Source organism: Pezoporus wallicus, unplaced genomic scaffold (genome assembly GCF_028554395.1).
Source record: "Pezoporus wallicus isolate ANWC-B61680 ecotype Strahan unplaced genomic scaffold, APGP_CSIRO_Pwel_v1 contig_5935, whole genome shotgun sequence".
Lineage (NCBI taxonomy): Eukaryota > Metazoa > Chordata > Aves > Psittaciformes > Psittacidae > Pezoporus > Pezoporus wallicus.
This window is the reverse complement of record NW_026637215.1, coordinates 468,113-488,707: the sequence shown is the minus strand read 5'-3', so window position 1 is coordinate 488,707 and position 20,595 is coordinate 468,113. Positions and strand designations below refer to the sequence as shown.

The window sequence follows — 20,595 nt, the reverse complement described above, 5'->3', positions numbered from 1 at the left end:
AGCCAGAAACATATTAGCAACACATCAGTGAGAAGAACTGTTTAATAACAGTTCAAGGAAACTTATCTGAAGCTGAGTAAGAATTTTTCCCTATGCAAGTTTCAGTTGTTCAATAAGAGTATATATTTTAGACATTAACCCCACAGAAAACATTTACTTATTTAAATTATCAGCAACTTGTAATTTAACATGAAAATTACCAATATTTTTACTACTAAATAACCCGTATTTTGCAATAGTTAATTATGGCATTCTTAAGAACAATAAAAAGGGAAGAATGTGCAAATATACTGCCCCAGTAGCTGGAACTCAGATCTGGATCTCAGGAAGGAAAAAAAGTGCAAATAAAATAACATTCCCAGAAATCTGATATTCTGAAAAGCACTCATTTAATAAAGTTTTCCTGCTTGCAAATTAACTATTTAAACTGGGGGGAAAGGGAGGGGTTTGTTGATTTTATTTTTGTTTTTTAAAGTCACTGTCTATTTGGTGGCTGGTACCAAGAATTCCTTTTATTGAACTACCAAACAGCAAAGTGTTTAAATGCTGATCACCAAATCTCTTTCCATGATCAGCTGAAACAGGCACTTCCTCACAAGTGTTGTCGTAAGACCACCTTATGCCTACCTCATTCCTTAACAGGAAAGACTACCTCTAGACATGACAATATTCTGTTGGAAGGACTACTGCTCCTAGCAGTTACACCGGTTTGCAGTTTCCAGTGCAATGCCTGCGTTCTGTGTTTGAAGTCACTGTCCGACTTCTGGTCTTTCCTACAGCACTTAAATGCCAATGGGCATTTTCACATGGAATCCCAGAATCCCAGACTGGTTTGGGTTGGAAGTGCCATTAAAGCTCATCCAGTTCCCAAACCCTGCCACAGGCAGGGACCCCTTCCACTGGAGCAGCTTGCTCCAAGCCCCTGTGTCCAACCTGGCCTTGAACACTGCCAGGGATGGGGCAGCCACAGCTTCTCTGGGCACCCTGTGCCAGCGCCTCAGCACCCTCACAGGGAAGAGCTTCTGCCTAAGAGCTCATCTCAGTCTCCCCTCTGGCAGGTTAAAGCCATTCCCCTTGGCCTGTCCCTACAGGCCCTTGTCCAAAGCCCCTCTCCAGATTTCTTATTGGCCCCCTTAGGCACTGGAACTGCTCTAAGGTCTCCCTGGAGCTTTCTCTTCTCCAGGCTGCATAAACCTCAACCCTCCTTCCTAGGAGAATCACATGAATCACCCAGAGTATTTTATTTAAAAACAACAAAACACTGAGAAAAAAGAAAAAGGCAAGAAACAAGATGCTTTCAAATGCCCTATCTCATTGTAAATCAGAAACTGCTCAACTTATTTCGAAGAAAGACAGGATTTAGGAGAAAGACACTCAGAAGTATATCAACATTTCAACTTACATCAGATAAATACACCTTATTGCTCGATTTATCATACACTTCAATTGAAATTTCATAAAGTCTCCCTGTTTCTAGGACCCATCTGTCACATGGTTGAATTGTAAATCCTACAAAACAGGAAATATTGAACAGCACAAGCCATCAGGCTCTTGACGTAATGGATATAAGCATTTTGCTTCTGGTGCCCACACTTCGAAGATGCACATTCATTGTCTTAAGCTGCTGAGCACAAAGATGAAAGAAAAGAAAGAAGTATTTACTACTAAACCTATTTTGTATTGAGCTACTTTTATTAATAAAGTTACTTTTCTATGAACAGTAGTATGAGACTTGGAAGCATGTATGCACACACACAGAAACACAAGGCAAGACATTATCCGGAACAATCAGGAAAGCTGCAGCCAGTACCAACCTAAATACCCAGGATCCACAACGTAGACAGTGCTGTTGGGCAGCCTGGAAACCCCCTGCATGCGAATACCTGAAGTCTCAGTAAAGGAACAGAAAAGTTTTGAAAGAAGTCAAGTAAAGACCAGCATGTTCTGGGGCACATTGTGCATCTTTGGATATTTAAAGCTAATCGTACACTGAAAATAAATGTGTAAATAAGTAAACAAACACTACCCTGAAAGACAGTGAGTAGTTCAGAGAGATGCCAGTAGAGAATATCTATAAATAAAAGCCCCACCACATTTCCACATAGACTGAGGGGAACAGACATGATTAAGTGATCTTTTGCCAACCTAATTTCTTAGAACGTTTCAAGGCACCAGGCAGCTCTGTTGAGACTGAATTCACATCACTGCTGCTGTCTATGGCTCCATCAGGTGGCCCTGATTTTCAAGAGCACTGATGAAATTGTGGTTAATTTTATCTTGTTTTGCTACAAAGGGCAAAGTTTTATCTCCTGCCACAAAGATGTGGACAGAAAAGCATCACCTCGGAAGGATACTCTTGTGCCCCAGTACGAGGTTAGTTTGTCCCCGCCGCAGTGCAGTTACAACTGAGCTTGTCTGGTCCAACTTGGCAACTGGCCATGAGGCATCTCCCTCGGGACCTGGCATGCTGTTCTGTAGCTGCAGCTCATACTGATCTGACGGCATTCGTAATTCTGTGCATAAAACAAGACAACACACGGAACAATAACACTAAGTGTGGCAGCACTTGGATGATGCTAATTATTGCTGATGAATTTTTATTGCTGCCTAGTGCAACATTAAGTCAGTATATTTAATGTCTTGTAGAAAGAGTGTTTCTATTAGCCCATTGCTTAGACTTAACATCCAATTCATGCCCAGCTTCTCAAGTGGTCAAATTACTTGGTAGAGCTCCTGCTGCTCCACAGTGCACTATGAGCTGCTGCACTGACCTCGTCTGCCAGCCTAGCAAAATGTTTCCTACCTCGATTCCTTAAAAAAAAAAGGCAAGTCATTCCCAGCACAGGCTCCCTGGAAGCACCTAATTACAAACTCCCACACTTTGGAGATAAAGCCAGCAAACCCACACGTGTAGCAGTGGAGCAAATCCATTTGTGAAGAAAACATTTCTGTTAGAAAAGTTACTAATCTAAATTTCATTTAACTAAGAAAGCCAGACACAGTTTCTCAGGCAATGTGAAGCAAATGCAGACACCTGAACTGACAGTGGTAGCTCCTGATCTAAGCCACCCTCACCTTCACATCCTAGAACAAATTTGCAAGAGTGTATATATCCTTTAAAGCCATGGGGGTTTTGACAGAAGAAACTGTACAGCTCTATCAACATGTGACGTTACACATTAACAAAGCAGTTTAAACACAATTAAAACTTTCTCAGCAGTTAAAACTTCACACAAAGCATTAATAAAAAACAAAGAAAGAAAAGAGACCAGAACCAACCTGTGATCTTCCCTTGCCTGACTGTCTGAACTCTGTACTGAACTGATGTTCCCACCAGAAGATAAACGTCATACGCTGGATTTAAAAGGATGTTTTCCAAAATGAGCAATCTGACTTCTGCAGGTTGTACATGCTATTGATTTAGGGGAAAGAAAGGAAAAGCAATCACGTTTACAGCAGCTCATTTGTTTGAAACAGTCCATGCAGCTATAACTTAGAGATTGTAAGTGAGTAGTACTACTTGTTATAATTGGCTCTTTATTATCATTTCAAATCTCTCAAAGAGGGAGATGCAAGGGACAATGACTGGAATAGAGATCTGCCCTGTGCACACTGCGCAAGGCTAAAGAAAAACAAAGTGTGTAGGGACATCAGTTTGGTTCCATTTGCTGAAGGATTCAGAAGAACTTGAGGCAGATGCACACTGACTAGTCAGACCTCCAGAAATTTGTTTTCCCTACTGTAAAACATGATACCTCTATACAACATATCCATTATGACTTCAGTGAGGAATCTGTATCAAACCCATTGGTCTATTAAATTAGTAATGGAACAGATAATTGTACCAATTCTGTTACAATTGTGTAAGGGATGCTCACTGAAAACGTGCAGTCTGGCAGCAGTGAAAGATTGAAAGGAACTACTAACCAGAAAGCCATGAAAAACTGCATACAGAATAATATTTCCATTTCATTTACAGCATCAGCTCAGAACAAATTCAGAAAAATAAATATTAAAACAGAAAGCAAGTTACAAGCATTTAAGAAAAAAAAGTCAGCCTGGTAACAGGTAATTATATTGAGCACAAATCAGGTAGAATTGTAATAAGAATACAATCCTAAATATGCACATGTACCACATTTCAAGTATTACATTCATTTAGACAATATTCATATATAATCACACAACGGTTTTGGGTGAAAGGAACCTTAAAGTTGCATCTACACCTTTGTCTGGGCACCCTGTGCCAGCGCCTCAGCACCCTCACAGGGAAGAGCTTCTGCCTAAGAGCTCATCTCAGTGTCCCCTCAGGCAGGTTAAAGCCATTCCCCTTGGCCTGTCCCTACAGGCCCTTGTCCCAAGCCCCTCTCCAGGTTTCCACTGGAGCTGCTCTCAGGTCTCCCCTTGAGGAGCCTTCTCTTCTCCAGGCTGCCCCAGCCCAGCTCTCTCAGCCTGGCTCCAGAGCAGAGCTGCTCCAGCCCTCGCAGCATCTCCATGGCCTCCTCTGGCCTCACTCCAACAGCTCCACGTCCCTCCTGTGCTGCTGCCCCAGAGCTGGATCAGGGCTGCAGGGGGGCTCTCCCCAGAGCACAGCAGAAGGGCAGCACCCCTTCCCTGAGCTGCTGCTCAAGCTCTGGGGGTGCAGCCCAGCACAGGGGGGGGGTTATGGGCTCAAGCGCACACTGAAGCTTGGTCACGGGGAGCTTCTCATCAACCAGCCCCCCAAGTCCTTCTCCTCAGGCTGCTTCATCCAACTTCCCCCAGCCTGTGTTTGTGCTGGGATTGCCCCAACGCAGGGGCAGGATCTTGCACTTGGCCTCGTTGAATTCCAGAAGGTTTGCATGGTGCCACCACTCCAGCTTGTCCAGGTCCCTCTGGATCCCATCCCTTCCCTCCAGCACGGTGACCCAATACACAGCTTGGTGTCATTGGCAAACTTGCTGAAGGGGCTCGATGGTGCTGTGCATGTCATCAACAACAATGCTGATGAGTGCCAGTCGCAACACCAACCTGAGGCTCTCCACTCGGTCACTGATCTGAGCTTGGACGTCGAGCTGTTCACCACAACTCTTTGAGTGCGACCATCCAGCCAATTCTTTATCAACTGAGTGCTCTACACATTACATCTGTGCCTCGCCAGTTTAGAGACAAGGATGTCATGCAGGACAGTGTCAAAGACCACTTTTTACAAGTATGGGTTAGACAGTCCAAGGCAATCCTGCTTTAAGCAAATACATTATGTACAACATGGAGTAACACAAAACTCCAAAACCAGATAGGAGATGAACTTTAGAAAACCCCAGGTTTTATAGAAGGATTTTTCTAAGGTGCGTTAATAAGTTGATGTGAGCACAATGATAAATATTCCTGTGAGCAATTACCCACCAAAACTCTCTCAGGTGTTTGCAAATTCTATTAAGAGGAAAAACAGTTCTTGCCAGAGTTAAATGAAAAACTCAGTTCCCACAAGTTACAAAGAAAGAAACAGCATGGATCTAGAGAACAGCTGGGAAGCCTGCCAATACTGCAGTTTAACACCCTTGTAGCATTGACCTTCTGATCCCAAAGCCCTTCCTTGGAGACCAGAATCTAATGAGGTAGAATTAGATACTAACAAAGTACTTGTATGCCATTCATTCAAAGCACTACAGGAAATAAAGGTACATCCAATACAGCAGTATCTGTTCTAGCCATACATTTATTGACAAAACAACCTCAAATGTTCTAGCTGGTTATTTGTAAAAAGAGCGAATGGACCAATGCCCGATTCAGCATAATTCTACTTATACATGTAATACGAATATCAGGAGTAATAAAATTGTACAAACTTTACTGCCAGTATTTGAAGTGTATTCCTCTGGAGCAGGGCTTTTTGTCAGAGTTAGGATTAGAAATGATCTCTAGCACACGCACCATCCTGGCTGTTGTGGTTTAAGCTGAACCCAGGACACTGGCTTAGACAACCACACCACAGTAACTGCATCGAACTCCAGCCTGCTCAGGTTGGAGCAGCACTGTCATCTTTTGTGATACAGACTACAGAGACAATCCAGTACAACAGAAATGCACCACTGATACCCATAATGGCAAGAACGCAGCAGGGCAAATGTACAGTATTCCTGTAATACTGAACTATAAGACTACAAAAATAAAAGGAATGCCAGTTTCTTACCATATAGATGTTTTCCTCTATTCTTGCTTCTATTTTAGAACTCCCTGTTTTCATCCCAGACACCAAAATAGTATCTCCTTGCTTAGCAACTTTTTCCATCTCTGATATATAGGAAGGTGGAATATAAGTGGATTCAAAGAACTTGAGTATACTGGAAAGTAAAACAAAAAATGGACAGAAAATTGTCAACCAATCTTTGTAAACCCACAGAGAAACAAAACCAGCATCTACTCCAGCTACTTCCATTTTTAAGCAAATTTAAGATGTCTGCCTGGGTCCAGATATCCAAATTTTACTCATTCTTCAAGATATCTGCAGCTAATTTCTGTGACTGATAAAAGTTTGTTTGAAGCCTGTTTGTGGGCTTTCAAGAGCTATCAGAAGAGTGCACATGTTGGTTATAATGATCCCTCCAGTTTTTACAGTAGCTGTGGAGTGCAAAAGCGCTCTAGATCAGTGGAACAACTGATGTGAAAGACCCAAAGCTTATGTTTATAAAAGCAACAGCTTAACAAACCAGAACATAACTTTAAACTACATGAAGAAGTGAGGATGCATTTAATAAATGACTATGAAAATACCTACAAGCAGAACCGTGTAGTGAGTGTTGGAAATTTCAATAAGATGTGGCAGCAGAAAGGAAGGGAATTTGCCATGAATGGGTAAATGATAGAACAGAAATTGCAAGAGGACCATGACAGCTTCTGTATGCACATGATCTGTCTGGCTTTATGTGCACTCACAGTAAAATCAGTAAAGCCATATTGAAAACATTTATGATTAACATATTTATGACAGTTTATAGTTCATTTTGCAAAGCTGTAACACCATTAAAATATTTTTATGTTCTCACAGCTGTGTTAACAGAAGAGCATATATCAATATTAGTTTGGTGAAAATCACATCTCTAGCAAATAATTACACTGAAATAAAACGCTCCCTATGGACTAGGCCTTGGCTCATCAGCCTTACTGAACCATGCACACACTCTGCTCTCAGTGTAGACAGGGGCCATACATTCATACCTGCAGCTTCAAGTGCATTATGGGCTTAACAGGCTATCCTCAGGCAATACTGTGGCTTTGTTTCTCTAGGACTGCAAAATGGGGAGTTTTGTTTACTCAATAAAGAGTCTATTTTGGGTTCCCATTCCCAATGTATTTGGAATATAGGTTTGAGGATGGAAGTTAAGTGTTAGCCATTCTGCTCTCCAGGAAAACTGGTTCCCCCACATGCTCATCATAGAATTACCCTATGAAGGAAGTGGGAGGCATCCCTGCCCATGGCACAGGGTTGGAACTGGATGATCTTAAGGTTCTTTGCAACCCAAACCATTCTGTGATTCGATTCTATGATATAGTTTCCTACATTATTTTATGTCCACACCTTAACTCCCCTTTGATGGAACCTGTTTGCTGAAGTAACTGAAGCCTCTGCTGCATGATTAATTAATGTCCATTAATGGCTGGACTTGATGATCTCAAAGGCCTTTTCCAACCTAGCTGATTCCATGAGTCTGAATCTACTTCATCTTACAAGCTTACTAGATGTTACGGAGGTTTTGAGTAGCTGTACTCAAAAAGCATCTGTAAAGAGTTTTGTGAGGAAAAAATACATTTCATGTACTTGCAGTCTGGTCGAATTCACATACATCAAGAAGGCATTTTTTATTACCAACATTCACATGAAGCAAAGTCAAGATTCACCATGGTGCATAATCACAGAATGGTTTGTGTTGGAAGGGACCTTAAAGCTCATCCAGTTCCAACCCCCTGCCATGGGCAGGGACCCCTTCCACTAGAGCAGGGTGCTCCAAGCCCCTGTGTCCAACCTGGCCTTGAACACTGCCAGGGATGGGGCAGCCACAGCTTCTCTGGGTACCCTGTGCCAGCGCCTCAGCATCTTCACAGGGAAGAACTTCTTCCCAATACATATAGTATGATGAGCACCAGCAAAATACTGCCAGATAACAGGATCTTGATGTGCTGACACCAGCTGCTGTCAGGGCAAAGATAAAACTCTTGGAGTCCAACTTGAGAAATATCCCATACAAGCTCCTGCTATGTAGCCTTCAGCTCTGGTTAGTTTAATATGGATGGAAAATCAACTTTCTGTTTGAAGCTACTGAAGAACAGAACAAAGTCATCACTGTAAATCTACACAGTGTACATGCTTCATAAAATAAAAACAAAACAACACCAAAACAGAGACCAAAAATGCTCCAGTGACAAATATGGGTGGAGATCTACAGTCTGGATTTTATTCCTATCCCTGCCATGGTGAGCTTTCTGACTTCGTGGCAAGAACTTCACCTCCCTTAAATGGAGGCAATATTTCCTTATTATACAGCAATGCTGAAAACCACTTATCTCCTCAGTGGGCTGAAAAGCACTGTCAAGATCTTTGGACAGAAGTTTCCACAAAGTACTGCATTTTTAAATTCCAGTTAACTTACTCTTTGAGTCAGTACAGATGAACCAAGCACCATGGCTTATTTATCAAGCAAAAGCTTTCCAGTCATTGCTTTGTCTGAAAGACAATATATTGAGTACCTTCACTGAATACCTTTCATTGAACCATCTCACCTGGTCTTACACGTGTTATCTAGCTAACAAGCAGCCACTTGGTCCATTCCAATTTAAAAGTTAGCTACTTTGAAAGCAATTTCAACACCAGAACTGAGCATTAACTGAAACCTAAAACTCTCCAGTTCAGAGGGCTCCTTTCTGAAAGGAGAGGACTGGTATTTTTCCTTAAAAGAATAAATAAATAAATTAATACCTCCCTGCTGAAATCCTGAGGTAAGTCTTACTGATAAATTTTTCCTTTGCACGAGACGTTTCAGGAAGATCAACAATTGCATCTACTTATTTCTAGCTGTTGCATTAGAGCTACCTGGGCTGCTCAATAAAGCTACCAGTTGTTAAATTAAACAGGGATCAGAGTGCCCAGGCTGTTGAGTAGGCACTTAAAAACCCAACCCCCTGAAACAACTGACTCGTAAGCACTATTCTGGGCATGGGATCAGTAAGCTGCCTGATGTGGGGCAATATTTACACACATCAAACTCAACGGACTTAAGACTTTGGAGAACAAATTAAATGAACTCACCGCAGCGCATTGTGGGAATCCGAGAAGCCATCAGCCTCTGTGTCCTTTACTATTGTCCAGTTGAAGGCTAACCCGGCCAGTGTGCTGAAAGTGTTTCCTACAGATCAAACAATCAGATCAAAACAAAGCTAAGTAACAAGCAGAGAGTCTTCCTGCAACACAAGCTAGCACTTTTCCCCTTGGAAATTTCCCTCTCTTTTCCCTACAGGAAGCTCAATCTGTATGCAGTTAAAAACCACAACGTAGCTTGCTTGACTGACCTTGGCACAGGGAAGATGCTCCTGTTAACTGGCTTCTCTGTTCACATTTTGCAACACCATTTGTCTCTTTATAAGCCTGCTACATAGGTGCAGGGGTCACCACTTACACTCCATTCATCAGCCCCCAAGATATGATAGAATCATAGAATGGTTTGGGTTGGAAAGGATCTTAAGATCATCTAGTTCCAACCCTTCTGTCATGGGCAGGGACATGCCACCCTAGACCATGCTGTCCAAGGCTCTGCCCAGCCTGGCCTTGAACACTGCTAGGGATGGAGCATTCACCATTTTTTTTGGGCACCCTGTGCCAGCACCTCACCACCCTCATAATAAAGAACTTCTTCCTTATATCTAACCTGAACTTCCCCTGTTCCAGTTTGAACCCATCATCCCTTGTGCTGTCGCTACAGTCCCTGATGAAGAGTCCCTTTCCAGCATCCTTGTAGGCCCCTTTCAGACACTGGAAGGCTGCTATGAGGTCTCCATTCAGCCTTGGCACCCATCACCTCCCTTCCACTTTAACCACAAAAACCTTACTACTTCTTGAATATTAGCAGGACATCAAAATAACCTGCTAAACTACCTTTCATTCTCAAACACTGGGATGTGGGATACCAACTCGGTGAGTTGAGTTCACCTCACTGGTGAACTGCACTTTCCCCATAAGATTGCTTTGGGTTTGAGCACAAATATGATTTACTCCTAACAGGAATATGTCTTCACTCACAGAACTCAAACTGAGCACCTTCCTTCTAGAAACTGTGACGCACTAGAACATGAGAAATTGTAGATATTAAAAAGGAACAGAAAGGAATAAATAGAATAAACCCAAAGATTTTTCATGATTACACTCAAGTACTCCCTTTGACATTTATAACTATATTAATAAAGAATTAGAGCAAATGTATTACCAAGTTCTTGTGCTTAAAGGTTTATGGCACTTTTAAGTCACAAAAATATTTTAAGACAAGTTAACACAACACACAGCCTACGTTATTTCTATGCAGCTTACTGCGGACAGTACCAAATCCCAAATAAACAGGGTTTAAACACAAAACTCTCAAAACACAGCAATATAGTTAAAATGGATGGAGACTGGATTACTTAAACATGCATTCGAGTCTAACTTTAACGATGCATGCCGCAGCTTTGTAAAGCTGTATGACACACTTTTGTTTTGTTCTAGCTGAACATCATGAGGCCAGTGGAGAACTGCACATGGTGGCACTATAGAGAGGCTACGCATGGGCACAGCCAGCACCACAGTGAACTCATAGCCTTTGAACCACCACCATGGATGCCCTGGCTCCTGCTGGAGTCCCACACTACAAAGGCAAAGCCAGTTTATCTCTGATAACCTATCACATGCATTATCAGATAACCATGCAGGGTCTCACTCACCCAGACAGGATCAGCTACCCTTGCAGCACAGAGGGCCCTGGCTGTCTCCAGGTTAAGCCTATCAGAAACAGCACCCAGGGAAGCAAACAGGAAACACAGCACTTGCCATGAACTGAGTGATGTCTCTGTCCCTCCCTGCAGGATCACAGGGCCGTCACAGGAACTGCAGAGCAGCTGCCTGGCCAGCTCCCACATCACCCTCCAGGCTCCTCAGATGTCAGTACAGGCAGTGACTTGTGCTCCACAGCCCTACATGGACAGAGCTGCTCCTCTGTGCTGCTTCAGCAGCTCTGATCGCCATGAGCCTGAAAGGTGCCTCCCAAAAGTGAGTGTTTCTATAATAATTAACAGTTATTAATCCAAGCAACAGGTGTTTGGTCTTCTATACAATCTCCTGCATCCTGTTGGATACTTGACTGGACTCAGATAAAATGTCCTTCTGCAAAATTCTTTAGACAAAGAAAAGAATAAAACAAACAGGCTACATGACCTTCCTGTGCAGCCTTGCTCAGTCTGGTTAAATCCTGGTGGGACACGTCCACAGGACAAGTGCTGGGAGTAAAAACCTGATTTCTAAAAATACCCTTAGCACTACAGTTAAGTTTCCTGGGAAAATACAGAAAAAGGGCAAGCAAAAGTTGGAAATCAAGCACTGTTTGACTTCCCTGTTCAGGTGGCATTTAGATTTTACACTTGAACAAAAACAAGAGGTTACTTAATGTACTGTCCAAAGAACTCCCTTTAAATTATTCACCTTGATACTCAGTTGTGTCACAAATAAAACCAGTGCACGTGTCAGACAATTAAGAGTTCACTATGTATTTTATCTCCTACTAGTAAGTAAATCTCTTACCTTCAGAATCCAAAGCCTGAATTTTTAGCTCCAGTGGTGAATCTTCAAGATAGAGCTCTCTTGTTGTGGACACGATCTGGATGCCATGAATTGTATCCACTATAGCATCACAACGAAGCACTTGTCCAGTCACTCGAAGAGAAACGGAAAGAGCACATGAGATCAGCAATACTGGATGCACTCATCAAGAGCACCCACAAGACAAACACAGCTCAAGTTTAGCCCATGGCACAAGACACTGAAGGAACTGAAACTAGGTCATGACCTTGACCAAGAAACTCTTGGTCAAACGGTGACTGTGGCTAGAGCAAGAAAAGCAGTTTCCTTCCTCATTGAACTTTGGAATAAATCTTAAGAAAATATGATTCCAATCTACACTAACAGTTGGATGGCTTATCTAAGTACATATTTAGAGTTTTTACAGTGCAACTGTTGGACTTTCACTCACGGATGATAAACCCCTGTACACCTCTTCATCTAGTGACTGCAAGACATTTAATCGATCACGTTTTTGCCTATCTGCGGTAATAAAAAATAACTAGCTGTACTGTATGACAGACACTAAGGCAATTTCCAGCTTTCTAAATACAAGACATCTGAATTTGCATTACAGAAAAAGTATGCACTGAAAATTACGTTCAGCCACCACCCTTGCCTTTTTTGTTTGTTTGGGTTTTTTTTTAAAAGAATTACCCTTTTTCCTGGATGTATCATTAATGTTCTCTTCATCAGGGACTGTAGTGGTAGGACAAGGGGCAATGGGCTCAAATTTCAACAGGGGAGATTTAGGTTAAATATAAGGCAGAAATTCTTCCCTGTGAGGGTGCTGAGGCGCTGGCACAGGGTACCCAGAGAAGCTGTGGATGGCCCATCCCTGGCAGTGTTCAAGGCCAGGCTGGACACAAGGGCTTGGAGCAAGCTGCTCCTTGGCAGGGGGCTGGAACTGGATGAGCTTTAAGGTCCTTTGCAACCCAAACCAGTCTGGGGTTCTGTATAGTTATGACCATGCATATGAATAGATATTTCTTGGTTTGGGCACTTAACCTCTACTTTGTTTCTGAAGGATGCCAGGATGCCCATAAACAAGAATTGGTGTGCTACAAAAGTGAAAACTTACTTATATCTTCAGCAAAGATGATACTTGTCAGTCGAGTGGGCTGCGAGGACCGTGCCTGGACAAGAGCTTTCTGGGAACACTGGCGCTCATCCTGATATATCAGCTCTATGCTCGCCACCTCCGGCCGGGTGGAGGACCTACAAGGGTATTTGATTGTGTTAGCAGCATTCAAGTTACAAAAATCAAGGGTCTGGTTAAAAAGCCACAAAAATAATTTACATGAGACATGCTGTCTGGTCATGGCCCGGCTTTCACAAGAGCTGGACTGCAACAGCTCCTGCAGGACCTCAGGAAAAGCAAGTGCAGGCTGAGGAAGGGGGAGAGCACAGAGCAGAGGCCCACCAGCACCCAGGCAAACACGGCAGCATTATCTCCACTGTGGCATGGTCACTGCTGAAGGCCGTTCAGCCGCCTTACAGCTGCACCACTCCTAACAGTCACAAAGCCTTCAGCCTGACCATTTATTACCTTAGAGGCATGGAACAAGGAAAACCACATACAGAATACTGAAGCAGAAGGCAAAACAATTTTAGCTAAACTCCAGTCACCACCTGTAATCGCATTATCAAACCAAGTCTGAAGCAAAGTTCTGGAAACACTGGAAGTTTTCCCTCATAGCAGAACATCACAGTTACGCAAGTCTGCTATGGCACAGCCTCTCAACAAGTACAAAAAAGCATTTTTTAAATGGCTTTAGCCTGAAATATGTAACACGGTGTAAAACACGCAAAGATGTATAAACATCTTTGGTAAAACATAAGCCTACATGGAATTTTGACCTAAAATCAATGCATCTGTTAATCCCTGCTCTCACTTACATGGCTTTTCCAAAGACAACTTCTCCAGGAATAAGCTTGTGAGAACCCCACTATGGACATGGAGCCCAGCCCTTCCTTCCTGGGTGCCAAAAATGTTGAGATGAGGGAAAAATAAAATTCCTAAATTATTAGAAACCAAGCCTTTTGAAATTAAAATTGAGATAACAGCAATATGTGTCTGAGGCCCCAGTGTAGTGCTCAAAGCAACTGACAAGATTCAAGCAGGCCATACCTCTGGTAACTAATTCAAGAATGTCACTCCTCCCAGCTGGGATGAGAACTGGGACACAGCTTGTCCTTACCACTCGTGCAGGAGCTCCTGCAGAGGAAGCCTAAAGCAGCCTGCCTGTGCACAGCCCAGGGCCCAGCACCCTGCTAAGCCGCTAGTGAATTAAGCCATTGCTGTTTGCTTTGGGATCCCAGTGAAAGCTCTTTCACAAGGGTCCTTGGGAGGATTAAATCCATGAAGAGAGCACTGATGACAAAACTGCTGAGGAATTGCTCCTCCCAGATGATGACAGCATTGCATTGTCTGGTAAGCAGACTCCTAACCAGACACCAGAACCCCACCTGGTAAAGATGGTGATGCTGGATTAATTCAGGCTTCTCTTCTGGAGGATGTTCAAAATGCCTACCTGAGATCTATGGGGAAAACCTAAATCAACAAGGAGCTGGAGAGGAATTGCAAACAAACAGCAAGCTCCCACATGCCCTTCTCCCCAGATGAAGGCTGTAGCTACTTTTAATACTGGCAGAACCAACCAATCCATAACAGTGAACAAAAAAAATTCTTGTTAACTAAAACTGAATCCACTTCGATAAATAACTGTAAGATAACTGAACATGCTGTGACAGCTGTTAACATGTTACCTGTGAACATAATGCTAACAGTTGCAGTCCAATGTGGTAGTTGTCACTGGAATAAAACTTCAAATCCTGTTTTCAACACTAAGCTGCAGACAAAGCACCAAGAGCACATCCTTCAGCTTGAAGCAGTCTGAGAGGGCTAATGCTGCATTCCTCACCAAAACTTCACTTGAAACAAACCTACAGTGTGTCAGCTCCCCAGTTCCCTACATATGTGTCTGGATTTTATCACACTATACTGTCCCAACAAGCTTGTGATCCAAGGGCACCCAACGCTGGCCAGAGCATTTGCAGTCGCACCTGCTCACAGCAGTGTTCAGGCTCACAGGCACTGCACAGCACTACAGAAGCTTTGTCTTGGCCAAAATTCATTTAATTCAACAAATTATTAATTAAATTCATAATACTGGTGTGCTCCCAACAATATTTCACTTACACAAAGGTTAGCTTTAAAGGATTCTGAAATAACAATAGCAACTGCTCATGCAGAAATTGCAAATTATTTTATCTGGTCAGGGTAAAACCAACCCCAAGCAGCATGGAATGGAAATTAAAAACCATGTAGAAGATTAAGCCTTAAAAGTGTTTGTTATATTCTAGATATCCAAGCAATGCATACAAACATGGGCCTATTTTGTCATACTGGGGCATACAGTGTTTCTAAACCAAAGTGATTTATTTTCTATATTAGTAGTACATTTAGCTTCACTCTACAGAGATTAATTCAGGAGTGAACAATTATTTTCCTGTCATTCTGGAGCTTCTTAGGCAGCCCTGAAGCAGTTTTCCAACACTTTGCAAGTTTCCCTCAACAATGCTAGCATTCACGAACAGTAAGGCTCTTCCTGCACTTGGCTGGTAGGCTTTTTGAGCTGAGCATGCCAGTCTGACTGAACATGCACGAAGGCATTTCTAAATAAGCCTTATACGCATGGAACTGACTTTTACTATTTAGCTCATTCTATTGACTAATATTATCTGCCATTAGATTTTGTTTATTAATTTGAGGAGTTTGCATTCTTGCAATGTGAAACTGCTTGTGTTTACAACACAACAGAGGTTTCAATGTGTTTTGTATTTGTTCTTTTAATAGATGGCTGTGTGACAATACATAACCACCACAGTCTGCACTAATAGCAGCGTTGTAAAACTAAATCTAATTACAGAATATTTTTCAGACTAGAAAAAGGAACAAAGATAAACTAAAAGTCTGTAATAAATTTTAGCTGTGAACTTACAGCCCACAATTGTAAAGGAAGTTTTAAGCTTTTCCAGCTGAATGCTGGTTAACTCCTGGTTGTCACAAGCAGGGAACCTGAGAACAGAGAATACTTGGCCTCTAACAGTAGCTTAAAACAGGAAGTAGAATATCAGCTGAATTTCTTACTTTTTTAATACAAACACATTTTTAGTTTTATTACCAACAGGATGGTAATGGTGGTAATAGAGAGAATTTTAGGCAGTTGTCTGAACTGGCCTGGTGCAGCAGGGCCTTTCTGAGACCCGAGTTACTACTGAGTTACATTAAAAACCAATCTGAATGACTCTTGCATTTTACACCATAACATCTGAAATATTTGATGACCCCTCAATACCATTCAGCAATATCAAAAGCAAGTTCTGTTTACAGGCGTATACGACTCAATGTTAAGAACAGAAGAGATATGGAACTATCAAACAGGCTGGATGTCAGTGGCATTCATCTGCCGTAATACACACCAGGATCACTACTGCACCCTGGATGGATGAGAAAAATAAACTTTTGCTTTAAAGTTACATCAATGACTGCATTTATACCCTCTTCCAATTCCAGCAGCTCTTCAGCAGCACGTCAGCATGTGATACTGAGAGCTAGGCTTGTCAGAGGTCAAAATTAGATCCTGAGAAGCGAGCCATGGGAAGCATTTCTGGCACTAGCTCTTGATCCCATACCAATGCCTATAAGAACAAGCAAGGCAGGAGAGGAAGCTCTAGGAAGAAGCATGAAGGGAAGGGGGGAGAGCTAAAAGAAGTCCCTGTATTTATCTCCCTCAGAATAAAATCCTATTTGCTGGGGAATTAATAACACTTGCAAGAAAGTATCATTTCCATTTTACACACGACTTTCACCTCCTTGCTACTGTGTGCCAAGATTATATCTACAGATGTACCCAAACCTAAGCCTGCAGTTTCTTAATCAACTGTTCTGTAATATCACATGTGACTACTTCAAGGATTATACTTTATCAGCTGGTTAAAAAAATCAGACAAATATTACTCTCCTCTGTTGGTTCTTAACTGCTTCAAGACTTTTTACTTTGTCAGCTCTTCAGACTGAACTCCAGGGCCTACATTAGCACAAATCCTCCCTGGTGGAGATGCACCACAACTGCAGCTGATCTCATCTTTTAGAACTTGTATCAGGTATGGGGGCACATAGGTAGCCAGTGGGAAACTGGACAGTAAAGTTTTGCAAGAGTGCAGTAAGACTAGACTGACCAACGCATCAGGTACCTTATTTCCAGTCACTCTTGGGACTAGCACTGTTGACATACACAAGTGAAAAGAGACACAAGAGCCAGAACAGCATCCAGGCAACTGCAGTTGTATGATAAAAACTAGATTCCCACAGAACCAAGGATCTGGGAACTGAACCCATTCCAAAGAAAACACAAAGGAAGCCTGGCAGACTTCCCTAACTCTTGAGAATTTTTAACAGCACAGTGGCAGATTCTCTATTGTTCACTCAACCCTCCCCTAGGATGTTTCTTATTGTACTGGGAAAACAAAAATCCTCCATCTAGTTCTGCTTTAAAAGCAAATCACAACATCGCACTACAGAATGAGCCAAAGACAAAGCTTTTGCTTACCAGGGTGAAGGCTGTAATGGTGATCAGCAGGCACTGCCATTAACTTCGAAGTGGGCAGAATTAAACCAGTGATGATTGTTCTCAAAATCCAACCCAGATGCCCAGCTGTAACTCGGATGTTTTGTCAAATCAACTGGTGACCAGAAGCATTTCACCTTAAATGCTTATTTCTGTACTTTTCATGGCTGCATGAAGGAAATTGGCATGCCACACTAGTGACACTAATCTGCCAACTAAGAGAATGCAATAAATAAGGGTTGGTCTACACAAGTTGTTCTGAAATGAGCTGAGCCCGATTTCAAATTCAAAAATAAAACTAAAAAAAAAAAAAAACCAAAAAAAAAACTAAACAGCAGTTTACTTACAAACCACAAATGTCCCATTTTGCATTCTTTCCCACTATCCACCCTTTTAGACCTTCTCACATGCAGACACCTTTAAAGCTTCAATTACTGAGGTGAGACCCAAACCCAAAGGGAGCAAAACTCTTAAAACATTTCATGGGTGTTCAGCAAAGAACACTGCCAAAATCAAGCACAGCCCCTCCCCTCCCTGTCCTCCTTCCCAGGCAGGTTATGCTCACATTCAGAAAGGTTTCTTCAGCAGTAAATGTGCACTACAGGTTGACACATTGGCTAAGGCAAAAACCACGATTATTTCTTCCACCTCTTCAAGTCTGGCAGGACACCTATGCCACAGACTCACACCACTGCTCTGGTTTTGAGCCAACACTTTCAGGTAACACAGCCCTGAGCCACCGGCACAGCACACCTCACTTCGCCAACAAGGGTATCTCAACCCAGTTCTGAGCTCGTTTTGGTTTCTCCAAGAGGCTGAAGCCACACTGAGGAAGCACACACCACAGTGCAGCCAACCTACCCAGCAGTCAGCAGCACAGGCACCTCCCAGAGGGAGAGACAACATTTTGCTGCCTGCTAGAATTGCCTTCTAACTAGGAAATGCAGAGCAGATGAGACCCCCAGAAAAGGCTGCAGGGGATAACAATCATTATTTCAGATGACATTTCATAATAGGGAAATTAACAGTCAGTATCTCACACAAAACATTTTTCAGTGAAGTAAAAGACAGAGGTTTTTAGACCTGTGGTAAAACAGGCAACCCATGAAAGAACAACAAAACCCCCAGAGATTATCAGAGATGAGACTCAGATTTATAGCAAAGTAACAAACTTCAATCAGAAACACTATTTAGTATAGATGTAATTAGGTATTAGCAGGGAGCTCTTCCCTGTGAGGGTGCTGAGGCACTGGCACAGGCTGCCCAGAGAAGCTGTGGCTGCCCCATCCCTGGCAGTGCTCAAGGGCAGGTTGGACACAGGGGCTTGGAGCACCCTGCTCTAGTGGAAGGTGTCCCTGCCTGTGGTAGGGGTTGGAACTGGATGAGCTGTAAGGTCGCTTCCAACCCAAACCAGTCTGTGAATCTATGATAACACATTTTTAAAACATGTAAGCACCACACACATTACACAGAGTGGTAAAGCCAATTTACAACCCAGTATCAGAAACATGACAGGACAAGGAGCTAGAAAATGAGCTCTGCAGCCCAGTACTGCAACAGCAGCACAGTACGTATGTTTGGGGGGTCTCTGGAAGTACCCGTGCATCACACAGCTCAGAGACCACCCTGCTGCTGGCTCCCTCACCCCTGTGCTCTGCCTCCTGTTTCTCTCACTATGGCAATTAGCTTCACTTAGTTTCACATAACAACATCAGTGAGGGCTTCAGCAGCACACACAGATCCTTTTATTAAGGTGGCAAGAAACTCTCCATCATTATACTCGCAACAAACAACAGCACAGAGGGCCATCATCACCTCTGAGCAGTTTCCTATTGCTGTAACCTTTCCACAGCAAAACCTCAGACTTCAATGCTCAATGGTTCAAATGCAATCGGTTGAATTTCTCAAAGCTAACACCCGGAACTTAATTTTCCCCCAGTTCTCACCATGTATATCAATTCTACAAGATATAAAATAATGCTACATGCATGTAAGCATATTTACACACTACGATTTCTGCTATAAAGACCCTGTGCCATACTGTATACCCTGGGGGAAATGGGGCTTTGTTTTTGTATTTCCCCTTACAGCCCAGAATGTTATTATGCTAAGGCAGATTTCAAGGAGAGAATTCTGCTTCTGAATGCTTTCATTCTTTCAGGTGCAATTTCTGGATTAAGGTAATTAAAGATAAATACAGATGTAATTTAAATGCTAAATATACTCACACAGACTGTGTTTTGTCCCTGCAGACAGTACCACATAACAATATTTACAGATGGGAACAGTACATGCTTTGAAAACAAAGCTTTCACCAAAAAATAAACATAAAGGCAACTCATGATAGAAGGCATGAGCATCTTGAAATCAGAAAATACTTTAAAGTCATGTTTGTAATTTTATCATGGCTCCCAATCTGCTGGGATGATGATAAAAACTGATCTTTTTCCTTTGAACCACTAGAACTCTCAGACACTACTACAATCACTTTGAAAGAGGTAAACCTGAAGTCCCAATGGGAAACCGGAAAGAAAAAAGGTCACAGCATGCCACTGACTGATTTTTCACAAAATTGGACACTCAGGTATGAAAGCTAAATGTTTGAGATGAGTAATGCAGTCCTTCAAATACTCAAAGGATGGGTTTTGAAGACAGATGCTGCTCTAAGACATGAACGACTTTCATACTCTACCTCTAACCTTGCACTCGGCCATTATTACGCAACCTCAATACCTTCTCTAGAAACAAAGGGCCTGGATCTTATGATTTCCACTCCAAATCCATGCTTTTGTGCATGCAAGCCACCCATCCCTTTACAAATCCTGGTTGAGGAATGGTCACTACTTCTGAAGTCACTACATTTGACAATCACTAACTCCTTCAGTTTAAAGGCCTCCTTCCAGTAACAGCTACAACTGAGCTTCAAAATGAACGCACAGGAAACCTGTCAGCAAGTAGCTGTGGAGCTGCCTGCCTGCTCAAAGTACACCACTTTCTAATCCCCTACAGCCCAAGGCCCATGAGGCCAGAGCATTACTGCACCGTTCACTCACACACACACATGCTGCTGCTTCCTCCTGATGGTTTTGTAAGCACACTTTGAGTTTTAACACCCACATCCTGCCAGTC

The 20,595-nt window shown here is 42.5% G+C and overlaps 1 protein-coding gene across 1 annotated transcript in view; it reads right to left on the bottom strand.

Moving 5' to 3' along the window:
* NUP210 (nucleoporin 210) overlaps window positions 1-20,595 on the bottom strand; it is a 66,935-nt gene that overhangs the window by 44,211 nt on the left and 2,129 nt on the right. The window contains exons 2-9 of the mRNA XM_057404182.1: window positions 12,915-13,051; window positions 11,798-11,929; window positions 9,284-9,380; window positions 6,173-6,323; window positions 3,280-3,412; window positions 2,355-2,513; window positions 1,815-1,883; window positions 1,403-1,509 (exon numbers count right to left, since the gene is read on the bottom strand). Coding sequence (XP_057260165.1) covers window positions 1,403-1,509; window positions 1,815-1,883; window positions 2,355-2,513; window positions 3,280-3,412; window positions 6,173-6,323; window positions 9,284-9,380; window positions 11,798-11,929; window positions 12,915-13,051 — 985 coding nt within the window. The remainder of the gene's footprint in view (window positions 1-1,402; window positions 1,510-1,814; window positions 1,884-2,354; window positions 2,514-3,279; window positions 3,413-6,172; window positions 6,324-9,283; window positions 9,381-11,797; window positions 11,930-12,914; window positions 13,052-20,595) is intronic.